The following is a 12,904-nucleotide window of genomic DNA, read 5'->3' as shown; positions in this document are numbered from 1 at the left end:
TTTTTTTTCTTACTGGAATTGCTATCTTAGGCCTGGTCTGCACTTAAAAGTTTTGCCCCCATAGTTGTGTGGGGTGGTGTTTTTTGTTTTGTTTTTGTTTTTTTTTTTGGCCAGCACATTTATTCTGATAGAAGCTTGAGTAGACACAGTTTATATCAGCAAAAAAGGCCTTATTTATCTCCGGGAAGAAGGTATATCCGCAAAATAACTTTTTTGCTGGTATAAAATATGTCTACACTAGGAGGGTTTACAGGTAGACCTATACCAACAAACCTCTTAGGTGAAGAGAAGGTATATGGACAGTTTATTATTTTGCTTAAAGGCATCAGTAACTTTGGCTGGCAATTCAAACTACCCAATTCTTTCTTCATCATCAATTTATGTATGTATTCTCTGGAGGCCCCAACCAAGATCAGAGCCCCGTTACGCTAGGTGCTACACAAACACACAGCTCTTGCCTCAAAGAGCTTACCATTTAAGGCCCTGATCCTGAATGAGCTGTGGACATAGGTTTCCATCTGTGCATAAGGAGCTGCACTGAAGCTGAAAGACGTCTGCCCACATGGAGCATGTGGCAGGATCAAGACTGAAATACTCACGTTCTACGCTTAGTTTGTATTGTATAGTATTACCTTCTCTCTCCATTTTACAGTTCATGCAGGAAGTCAGTGACTGAACTGGGAATTAAACCTAGATCTTTCAAGTCATACTCCAGCACTTTAACTACAAGACCATCTGTTTTTCTCCATTTAGCTTTGTTAACTTGCACGTTTTATCTGGGATTATTTTAAGTTTATATTTGATTTATTAATATGGTTCAGTTATATCACTTAATAAAACTGTGGTGGCTATGCTTAGGAGGATCTTCGGATAGATGGCCGTGGCTGTGAAGACTATAGATGTATTGAAGTGGAAACAGATGTAGTATCAAACACAAGTGGATCTGCAAGAGTGAAGCTTGTAAGTACAGATACAAGGAGTTTTTTATATTGCTAGTGGAAGCTCCTAAATTATCATGACTTTGAGGCTGTAGGTCAAGTCCAGACTTTATCACTTGACTATTTGTATTAAGTTTTATTGATTTTTTTTTTTTTTTTTTTTTGCTTTTTAATACAAATGTAAAAATACACACACACAAAGTGAATACTCTTAATGTATAATTACGATCTGAAATATACACCACAGTATTAACAGAAATTTGACTTTAATGATATGTGGCACAAACTGAAGCTCCTGTTTGTTCCCTTTCACCACCTCCTAACAATCTGTGACAGATATTGCAACCGTGTGCCGTGTCTTTGGGATTCATTAATGGTTTATGTATAATTGTGTTCTGCTTCATGGGGGTGGGCTACCACTGCTCCTCCAGCAACTAAAAACCAAAGGGGTGATTAAGGGAAATGAGCCAGGTTGTAAGCTGTGAGAGAAATACAACGTGCTGGGGGACACTCATGTATACTGGTTCAAACTGGACTCTCCAGAGACCAGCAGACAAAGAAGGGACTTTTGGACAAAAAGCCTGACTTGAGGCCTTATTTCTGATCCAGCAAATGGACAGGACCTTCTGTCCTGAAGGGTAGGGAGTTGAGGGAAGCATGCCTTGCAGAAGGGTTGGAAGGACTTGCCCTACTAGGGCCCCATAAGACTAATCGGTAACCTCTGCTGAGCTTTTAGCATGCATATCGGGACTCATTGTTTTGAAGTGTTTTCTCTGTAATGTTTTTACCTTAAGAATAAATATGCTTGCTTAGAAGGAGCTGTGTGCTAACTTATAACTGCAGGCAATATACTGGTCATAGCCTTTGGAAAGAAAGCCAGGCACTGGCCTGGTTAGGCCATCTGGCTTGTTGGGGATAGTATAGTGTAATCTGGGGAGCTGTGCAGCCTTAAAACTCTGGTCAAGAGAGAGTGCAACATAGTTTTCTGCTCATGAGAGATGTTGGCTGGGAGCCAAAAACTTTTAAGTAGGTGCCCTCAAGGGACTGTGTAGGGTGGGGGAATACAAGTGGAATGAGCCTGAAACTGTGACACGGTCCATAAAGAATGGTTACTTAGTCCTGGTCTATTCTACAACCTTATGTTAGTATAACTTCATCGCTCAGGGCTGTAGAAAATTCACACCACTGAGCAACGCATCGTACCGACCTAACTCCCAGTGTAGAGAGCACTATGTCAATGGGAGGGCTTCTCCTGTCGACATAGCTACCGCCTCTTAGAGAGGTGGAGTACATACACAGACAGGAGAAACTCTCCTGTTGGTGTAGGTAATGTCTTCAGTTTCACCTCGGCAGTGCTGTAAGTGTAGACAAGCCCTTGCTGTGAGCGAGATCTATTGGCAAAATACATTGAGGCCAGAGGAAGCTGACATAATCCACCATTTAAACCTGTGAAAGTAAAGTCAGTAGTATGACTAATAAATAGAGAAATAATTCTTCACAGTGTTCATATCTCAACAAATTAAAACTGCTGCTTTAGTGGGTGTTGTATGTACAGACAGTGGCTATCGCTCAGGGTATTAGAATAGTTCTGCATATGTATTTATTCCAGGACTGAATTTATGAAGTCATAGATATTTAGAATGTCCTATTAGCATAGAGAAATTTTGTACATACATAGGGTTTATTTGAGGAAACGTGCTCAAACTTAACATTGTCTCTTCGAAAGCTTTGATTTATTAAAATAAAATACTGGGTCATGCTCGAAATGCTATTTGGCAGAATAGTTTGTGTAGCTAACATAAAGATAAACATTAATAACAGCTTGACCCCTATGTGGATAAATTGTACAAGCTATGGCGTGGAATATTTTTCTGGTTGAGTGACCTGGTATTTTAACAGGGACATACGGACATCCTGGTAGGAGTCAAAGCTGAAATGGGAACACCGAAGTTGGAGAATCCAAAGGAAGGCTACCTTGAATTCTTTGTTGACTGGTAGGTACAATAAGGAAGAGTACCAAAAGCCCAATACTTTGAGTAAATAATGCGTTTAGAAAAGCTATTGATCTAAAGGATATTCCTTAATTTCGTTGGCCTGCTGTAGTGGTCTACATAATAGAAATAAGCTATTTTGTTGCTTTAGTGGATGGTAAAATTGGGAAAATGCTCTGCTACTCCTTTGGAATCATTGTTTTGCTTGGTTCTAGAAATTACAAGATTATTATAATTGGAAAAGATAAAAGGGGAAAAAAAATTCAGTTTGTTTACTCTTTGTGCATTTGACAGAACTTTGTATAGAGTTTATTTCCCCCTGTTCTCTCTGGGACTTGGACAAAAAGAAAATGAGAGAGAGAGAGAATATCCATTTAAAAAAAAAATGGTAGGTACACTCAGAGATAGGTATGCTACCTGAAACTATTTTTTCTTTTATTGAATTGCCTAGATTTCAAGTTGTCAAGGCTGAATCCCCACTGTGTCACTTGGAGTGTAGGAAGAGGGGGCCCGCAAGGATTTTAAAAATTAATATTTGCCACTCCAGGCTTGTATTACACTCCCAAGGTTACAGCTTCTCTCTGACCTTGGCTTGGTAAACACTGCCACCACCCAAATGCAAAAAAACCCTTTTAACCCAGGAAGGAGCACTTGCAGTTCCTTCCTCTGGGGTAACCTCAAGCCCTTTCTCACACAGATACAGACACACCTGAGAAAGAAACAAAGGAAATTAGCTGTGGCTACCAGCTAATCAAACAACATGCACAAATCTCTTAGGACATCAATAATCCAATCCTGTTCTTAAAAATGGTAAATTTTATTGAAAACAAAAAGGAAAAAATACATTTGGAACCTAGGCTTTTGCTAGACTTTAAAAAGAGCAGTTCCAAAAATTAAGCACCCAAAATAGCTTTCTTGGGGGTTCAGCTTAAAGGTTACAAGCAAACAAAAGCATCTGGGGTTAGCACAGAGGAGATCTACAAGCCTTAAAAAATAAACAGAAATAAACCTGATCGTGTTTAGATAAACATTCTGATCTACTTACACCTTTGAGTTGTTAAAAGTAGTTCTAGATATGATCTGATCTGATTTTCGTATCTGGTTCAAACTTTATACAGCATTCCTGCTGCTCCGTCTCTTCAGCCCAGAGAGCAAAAGACAAACGGAAGTTTGTTTCCCAATTTTAAAAAGTTCTACCTTTCCGTTGGCTCTTTTGGTCAGATGCCCACTCCTTCTCTTTTACCTGTGGGCTTGTTAACCCTTTACAGGTAAAGCAAGCAGAGAATAGACCAAGAGGGATTTTACAGCTAACTGACTGACTGGGTGTCCATCAAAGGGAGTTACTCCCCACTCGTCCCCCCAATGTATATCACAAGTGTATGGTAATTAGAAGTTGTCCTTTTTTTTTTTTTATTTGAACACAATAACCCTGTGAATTCAAGATATGACAGTTAACTGCCTAGAAAATAACATTCAGAATGGCATTTTTCAGTAAAGCACTATTTCCTCCATGAGCTAGAAATCAGGTTCATGTTTAAGCATGTTTCTGACTTTCTTGACCGTGAATGAGGCATTACTGTTGACTGCTTTCCAGTGAGCAGGATTATGGAAGGAGCTTGAGACAGTCCAGGAGCCCCAGCTTACAGGTTGCTTTAAGAGTTGTCACAGTCACCACCTAGTTTAATTAAGGGTTACACATGCTGCTATTTAGGTGGGAGCACAGGGCATGTTAGGTGGACTTTCTAAACTCTACTTCAATTACAGAACAGATACAAATGGTTTTTTTTCCCACGTAAGCTTATGCCCAAATAAATGTGTTAGTCTTTAAGGTGCCACCGGACTCGTCGTTGTTTTTGTGGCCTCCTGGGCTGTGACTGAGGGGCAGGGGGGAAGCAGCGGCCCCTTCCCCTTCCTGGTGCTCCTGGATGCACTGCCTTGGTGTTGGTTTCTGGGGCTTCCAGCAGGGGTTGGGCCCTAACCCCCTCTGGAGACACTTGGGGCACAATGCTGAAGGAGCAGGCAGCTGGTGAGTGCTACGCCTCTCCAGAAGTGGTGGGGCTCAGGCTTTGGGCTTCAGCCTGGGAGTGGTGGGGAGGCAGATTCCAGCCATGTGCCTTTGGGTTCCATCCCCTATGGGGCTTCAGGCTCCAGCCCTCCCACTGCCTCCCCCGATCCTCCATCCAGGGCTTAATTTGTCCCCAGACTTGCAGGGCTGAGTAAGTCTGCTGTGAAAAGTGATACTTTTATGTATGTTAATATCACTTTTCACAGACTTAGTAGCTAGTAATAAATAAATTACAGCGCTTTCGATGTGCATATTTATTTTTCCTAAAGCTAATTAAGTATTTTAGGAAAAAATGTGAGTGGCCACGAGCAAGAGTTGGTGGCTGCACTCTGAGGCCACCAAATACACCTCTACCCCGATATAACGCAACCCGATATAACACGAATTCGGATATAATGCGGTAAAGCAGTGCTCTGGGAGGGGCAGGGTTGCGCGCTCCGGCGGATCAAAGCAAGTTCAATATAATGCGCTTTCACCTATAACGCAGTAAGATTTTTTGGCTCCTGAGGACAGCGTTATATCTGGGTAGAGATGTAATTTGTCCTGAGAACTCCTGCTTTAGAGGTTTGATAGAGTAATAGACTTTAAGGTCAGAAGGGACTAATATGATTGTCTAGTCTGATCTCCTGCACAACGCAGGGGGCAGAATCTCACCCACCCACTCCCGCAACAAACCCCTAACCTGTGTCTGAGCCATTGAAGTCCTCAGATCATGGTTTAAAAACTTCAAGGCTCAGAGAATCCTCCAGCGAGTGACCCGTGCCCCATGCTGCAGAGGAAGGCGAAAAACCTCCAGGGCCTCTGCTAATCTGCCCTGGCGGAAAATTCCTTCTCGACCCCAAATATGGCAATCAGCTAAACCCTGAGCATGTGGGCAAGACTCACCAGCCAGACACCCAGGAAAGAATTCTCTGTAGTAACTCAGATCCCACCCCATCTAACATCCCATCACAGGCCATTGGGCATACTTACCGCTAATAGTCAAAGATTAATTAATAGCCTCATTTTGGCAATTAATTAATCCCATCATACCATCCCCTCCATAAACTTATCAAGCTTAGTCTTGAAGCCAGATATGTCTTTTGCTCCCCTTGGAAGGCTGTTCCAGAACTTCACTCTTCTGATGGTTAGAAACCTTCATCTAATTTCAAGTCTAAACTTCCTGATGGCCAGTTTATATCCATTTGTTCTTATGTCCACATTGGTACTGAGCTTAAATAATTCCTCTCCCTCTCTGGTATTTATCCCTCTGATATATTTATAGAGAGCAATCATATCTTCCCCTCAGCCTTCTTTTGGTTAGGCTAAACAAGCTGAGCTCTTTGAGTCTCCTTTCATAAGACAAATTTTCCATTCCTCGGATCATCCTAGTAGCCCTTCTCTGTAGCTGTTCCAGTTTGAATTCATCCTTCTTAAGCATGGGAGACCAGAACTGCACACAGTATTCCAGATGAGGTCTCACCAGTGCCTTGTATAACGGTACTAACACCTCCTTATCTCTACTGGAAATACATCACCTAATGCATCCCAAGACCGCATTGATACGTACTGATGCTGCTTGAGTTAACTGCTTGGTAATCTGTTTGTCATATAAATAAAAGAAGTGTTAGTGGGTTGCCTTGATAGATTTGTAAACATTTGGTAAACTTCTTAACTCTAAACTGGAAGCACCACTGTTCTCCCCAAAGTATAGGGCTCCTTGCTGGTCTTCTATAGTTTAGATTTTAGTACACAGAGGAAGTGCAAGAATTGCCTGGGGTGGGGAATTCCAATTATTTTCAATCTCCATTCTACTCCATTCCACTCTCCTCATAAGAATATAGAAACTAACAGACTGGGTGAGATACAAAGATACATCTAGTCCCATATCTTTTCTCTGGTAGTGGCCAGCACCCAGCTGTTTCAGAGGAGGGGGCACAAAACTTTTTAGTAGGCAGATATGGGTAATTTCTGCCCACCTCTGACCTAGGGAAGTCTTTCTTACCTTTAATAATTAAATATTGGGTTTTGCCCTGACGAATTAGGTTTTATCACTTCCAAATTATGTTTTTGAGTATTTACTATTAAAACTCTGGATTTTGCTATCCATATAAATGGCCAATCCCTCTTTGAATTTTGCTCAGTTCTTGGCCCCAATGATCCTCACCAGGATTTGGTCACTTACGCCTTCTCTCCATCACGAGTCTCATGCGATTCCATATTTTTCTGTTTTAAAAAAAGAAAAACTTTAATTTATTGCACCACACCCAAAGCCTTGACCACTGCGGGAGTACTACATTCACATAATGTTCACATATCTCACGTGTCACAGAGCCTTTGGCTCTCCAACTTGCAAGATCTAAATTAGGATTAGAGCCCTGTTTTTGGAGGGGAACATCAACATATGAGTTTATTTTTCCCCCGCAGTTGCTGGTAGAGGAGTGTCTGGCAGGGAGCTTTTTCTTCCCCATCTGGTCCAACTGTCAGAGAGAGGGAGAGGTCTGGCCTGTGAGTTGCAAAACTTGAAGAGCCCAAAACTGTTTTGTTTGGCTTCAAGGCTGGTCCTGACCAATACTAAATGGAAAAAGCCCAAGGCTGAGAGCTGCTACCTCCTTCTCCCTGCCTCTGTCACTCAGTAATGTTGAATGAAACCAACTACCCGTGAGAGTGTTTTGTGTGTGTGTGTGTGTTAACAAATGTCCGGTGCTGTTCATCAGTTAGTTTGGAGAGATGCCCAGTAACGAGTGCCCTAAGGGGCCACAGAAATTCATTGTAGCATTGTTTTCATTTACGGCTAGTATTACAAGTCCTCAAATGTTTCTTAAATTATTTTAGTTTTAGATTCTATTTTATAATTGCCAAAGAGATAGAGGCAGATGTGAGGGCCAGGATGATTGGAGAACCTCTCCCTGAACTGTATCGGGGGGTAGCCGTGGTAGTCTGGATCTGTAAAAAGCGACAGTCCTGTGGCACCTTATAGACTAACAGACGTATTGAAGCATAAGCTTCCATGGGTGAATACCCACTTCGTCAGACGCATGTACTGAACTGACAGTCCTAGTTGACCTCCTGTATGTAAAGTGGTTTTCCCTCAAGGTAACAATATGAGGGTAAGAGCCTGGCTCTGGAAACCTGAATGGTGAGTTCCAAAATGCCCAAGTCATCAGAGGACATACATGTCTAGGTGCCAGAAAGATTTTTAAAATAAAATTCGGAGCTTTTGGCAGAAGCCTTTTTTTCTGTAAAGTGTGGTATATCCAAATGTGGTGATACCAGTACTCTTTTATGTGTAGTTGTAATGTATGACACTTTTTCAGGCTGCCACTAGATGGTGGTAATTGTGCATAATTTTACAACTGGGTCTCTGTTATTGTAGAAGTCTCTTATATGGTGCTTTGGTTTTTATTTTTTCAAATTCAGATTTTCTTTCCTCGGTGCTGATTGTGCCATCCTTATAGTGCTTACTATCTGAGATTCTTTCTTGGCTTCTTGTAGATTTTAAAATCTACTAGTTTGCTAGAGCTGATTTAGCCATCCAGACATATGTGATCATCATCTTCCGCTCAGAAAATACCATTTCCTTCCACCACCACCCTTTTTTTCTGTCCCCTTATTCTGTTTCTATCTTCTCCTGAACTGGGAGAGGAACATTTATTCCTCTTTAAACTATGCACAGTGCCACTCCTTGGAATGGACAATTTGGGTGCACTGATGATGTTGGAACTTGTTCTGTTTTCCCCAAAAGCAATGGAGTTGCCTGTGCATCCTGCAATGTAGGGAGTGGGAGTCCTAGATCTCTGTTACACACTGGAATGCTGCTGCATCAGCAGAATAGCTGCATTTAAAAAAAAAAAAGTGATGTTTTTCTTGCTTATAACTTTGTAAAATATTGACTTGTTAGTTTTGTGACTATAATAATCTGTCATTTTTTGTGGTATAAAATAGTAATCAAAAAAAGCCTGTATGACAGTTGAATCTGTATGCAATGACGCTTTCAGAGTACCTGCTGGATATTGGGTTTAGAATGAAATTAACAACGAGGGAGGTGAGAGTTATACCTTTGTCCTCAGGTCTGGCCATTTGCTCCTCCAGGTTGAAGGGAAGACTCACCCTAGCTCCTAGTGGACCTATTTCTCTAGTACATGCACGGAAATGTAGGGACCACATCCATTTCAGGTGTTTCTTAGGTAGAACATCCTATAGCTGGTGCGCTGTTCTGTTGAGTCCTCATGCAATATCATGATCATTTGTTGTTCAGCCATCAGTAAGGCTCTTAAATGTTATTTTCAGATCTCATATGTCCTGTATTATACAGATAACTCATGATAAATGAAACACAAGGAGTGGTGGCTAAAATTCTCATAGCACTCGTGTTCCCAGGTCAATCAGTTGGGACATCTCAATGCTTGAATCGTGTGCTGTGATTTGTATGAAGATGAAGAGAACTTATTTTTAATCTTCATAAAGTCTATGAAGCTTGGTAGATAAACTGCAGTTCTCAACCTGAGGGACGTGTCAAACTTTCTAGAGGGTATGGTGCGCTTTGTCACCTGAGCTGCAATGTCACTCGTTCAAATTTGGCCTGGCCACTCCTCCATCATGATGGTGGGGTGGCTGAGCCAAATTTCAGTGAATGGCATTGCAGTCAGGCCTGTGCAGTCATTATCCCCACTAGCACTCTTTGATGCTGAAACTAAGGGTATGTCTACACTACAGGATTAATCCGAATTTAGATAATTCGAATTTGGGAAACAGGTTGTATAAATTCGATTGTGCGCGGCCACACTAAGCACATTAATTCGGTTTTTAACCACATTAATTCGGTGGTGTGCGGCCACACTACCCCATTACTTTAACCACAGTAATTCGGTGGTGTGCGGCCACACTAACCCTAATTCGAATTAACAAAATCGATTTAGGCGCTACTCCGCTCGTCGAGGTGGAGTCCAGAAATCGATTTTAAGTGCCCTTTAATTCGAATTAACTGGCTCTGTAGTGTGGACGGGTGAAGGGTTAATTCGGATTAATGCAGCTAAATCCGAATTAAAGTCGTAGTGTAGACCAGGCCTGAGACATACTGGCCAGAAAACATTGTGGATATTAATGTATGTGTTTTTAAAAGGTTCCTGGCCTATGCACAGTTAGATAACAGGATCAGAGGACTAATTTCCTGAAAGCAGAATCCCATTTATTGGAATCATTATATTAATGGCCCCAGTTCCATCTAAATTACATTGGAAATTCCCATTTTGTAAAGGGTGGGCACTCCAGGAAAAGGGGTGGGGGAGGAGAGGTTGGAGGGATGTATTTTAAAAAATGTTGAGAACCCCTGATGTCATGGAACTGGTCATAGCAGGAGGAAGGAAGGGGAGAGGAGGGGCAGGATAGATAACTAGATGACTATTTTTAACCTGTGGAAGCTCACATTTAGGTTTTGGGGTTTTTTAAAAAAAAAACTCTTTATGAATAGAAGTGCTTTCATTTGGAGGGATTCACTACATCAGTCTGGCAGAGACAAATGCCACGTCTGGCAGTTTCAGTCAATTTTGCTCATCAAAGTTCTAAATGTGCTGAGAGCACTTCTGGGTGCTATCTGCACATTAGAGTTATGGGGAGGTCTGGGGCTCACTGCTGATGGAAATAATGAGAATGCCTCCTTAAAGGAGGGGCAAGATGTTCTAACCAATTCTACCAGCCCGTGGATGTGGGGAGAGAAGCTTTAAGCAGGTGCCTATCTAGACCATTTACTTAAGGTACTTTATTTTGTAAAACTGTACTTCTTACTACAGAAAGTACATAACCTAGTGAGATCATTTAATGAGGCTCCATTGCAATACAAAAGTTCAGGGAAGCAGATTTGAGGTTGCAGTGGGAACCCCAGCTCTGAATTTCTTGACTTCCACACAACTAAAATCTTAACCTTAATGCATTGGGAATGTAGGTTTATTTTGATGTGCATGTAATTAGCTGTTAAACTCCACCAAAATTTATAAACCCAGTTTGCTTTTAATTTAAGACTGAATTGTACAGTGCAAATAAATGATGTACTCATTAATATCTCTGTATATGCAGATTGTCCTTAGAGGCTTCCTATGTTCCTATTTAATCATATAATGAAAACTTTGTTTTTATTAACTACCTGAGGCCTAAAACATGGAAGTGGATAGAAGTCAGTCAGAGATAAACTAAACTAAACTAAACTAAACTATTCAAGAGGAAACAGTTGGACTGAACCTCAGGAGTGCTGACATGGAGAGGTACCTAGTCTGTGATGGAGGCTTTCTTACACTGGATTCTCTAGAACGGGGGTCTCAAACACGCGGCCCGCCAAGCTCCCCGTTCCCCCGCCCCCCCCCCCGAGTTATTTTATGTGGCAGCTAAGCTCCCTGCTCCCCAGTGTTTGGGGCCGGGTCTCTCCCCCAGACCCGCCTGCCACCCCCGGGCTCACTTGCCACCCCCGGGCTCACTTGCTGCCCCTTCACTGCCCCCGAGCCTGCAGCTCACGCTGACTCCACTCTGCTCTCCACTTCGCTCTGCTGCTTCTGGCATCACCTGCTGCCGCAGGGTCCTAGTGCCCCCCTCCACTATGGCCAGGGCAGGCTGCCCTTCCCTTTCTTCCCTAGTTCTGAGCCTCTCCAATGCCCCAAACCCCTCATCCACAGCCCTCACCCCTGCACCCCCTCCTATCCCCAAACTCCATCCCAGAGCCTGCACCCCCCCTCCCCCTGCCCCAGCCCGGAGCCTGCACCCAGCACCCAAACTCCATCCCAGAGCCTGCACTCCAGACCCCCTCCCCCACCCAAAATCCCTTCCAGAGCCTTAGGCAGGTGGGGGTGGAGTTTGGGGGCGGGGGCAGGTTCTGGGCACCACCAAAATTTCTACAAACCTGCCACCCCTGGAAGAGGCAGAGCAGGAGTGGAGTGATGGTGTAGCCCAGTGCAGTGGGGGGGCTTTAACAGAAGTAAATCTAACTAAGTGCGTGTTTTGTCCTTTGAGTGAGGTGCATTACTGTTGGTGACGCTTAGCACTTTCCAGGAGGGAGGGGGGAGGATCAGGGAGCCGCGCACTCAGGGGAGGAGGTGGAGAAGAGACTGAGCAAGGGCGGGGTCTCATGGAAGGGGTGGAGTGGGGGCGGGGCCGGGGTCAGCATTGGGGGGTGTCAGTGATGCGGCCCTCGGGCCAATGCATTAGTCCTCATGTGGCCCTCGTGGTCATTTGAGTTTGAGACCCCTGCTCTAGAAAGTCTTGATTCTCATAAAAAGAACAGGAGTACTTGTGGCACCTTAGAGTCTCTAAGGTGCCACAAGTACTCCTGTTCTTTTTGCGGATACAGACTAACACAGCTGCTACTCTGAATCTTGATTCTCATAGAATGTGGCTGAGAGCTGTTTCTTGACTTTGGAGATTTTATTTTTAAGTATTATTCGGGAATAAGAATGGCACATTCCCTTTGGCCCCTGCTAGATCTGTGTGTTCCACAAATACGTTTTTCTGAACTCCACTTCTGAGATTTGTACAGTGGGCAAAGTATTTCAAATGAGTGAATGTAAACATCTCTGCTACTACACTATTGTGATATCCAGTGACCTTAGGGTGGCAGTATTTACCATGTATTTGGAAGTGATGTGGCTAGGTGTAGATCAAGGCTTAGTCCCTTGCAATTAATAAGATGATTAAGGGTATGATAAAATTCAGCGACACAGTTATCCAGATCAAATACTCTAAGGCCTGGTATACACTTTAAAAATGACCTAAATATGTTGCTCAAGCCTGTGAAAAATTTCTTGCCATGAGCATTGTGGTTAGGTTGACCGAAACCCCAGAGTAGGTGCAGCTAGGTTAATGAAGAATTTTTCTGTCGGCCTAGCTACTGCCTCTCATAAAGTGGATTAGCTACCTTGACAGAAGGGATTTTTCTGCCTGTGTAGGGG

The 12,904-nt window shown here is 42.9% G+C and overlaps 1 protein-coding gene across 1 annotated transcript in view; it reads left to right on the top strand.

Moving 5' to 3' along the window:
- The first annotated feature begins 228 nt into the window (after nucleotides 1–228).
- The window catches only part of LOC113405157 (exosome complex component RRP42-like), a 39,001-nt gene continuing 26,325 nt past the window's right edge, over nucleotides 229–12,904 (top strand). The window contains exons 1-3 of the mRNA XM_026646078.1: nucleotides 229–291; nucleotides 859–960; nucleotides 2,838–2,932. Of these exons, the coding sequence (XP_026501863.1) occupies nucleotides 229–291; nucleotides 859–960; nucleotides 2,838–2,932 (260 nt within the window). The remainder of the gene's footprint in view (nucleotides 292–858; nucleotides 961–2,837; nucleotides 2,933–12,904) is intronic.

The sequence above is a fragment of the Terrapene carolina genome, unplaced genomic scaffold (genome assembly GCF_002925995.2).
Source record: "Terrapene carolina triunguis isolate 2854851 unplaced genomic scaffold, T_m_triunguis-2.0 Scaffold34029, whole genome shotgun sequence".
Classification (NCBI taxonomy): Eukaryota; Metazoa; Chordata; order Testudines; family Emydidae; genus Terrapene; species Terrapene triunguis.
The sequence above is the reverse complement of the archived record's forward strand: the minus strand, read 5'-3'. Positions and strand labels throughout refer to the sequence as shown.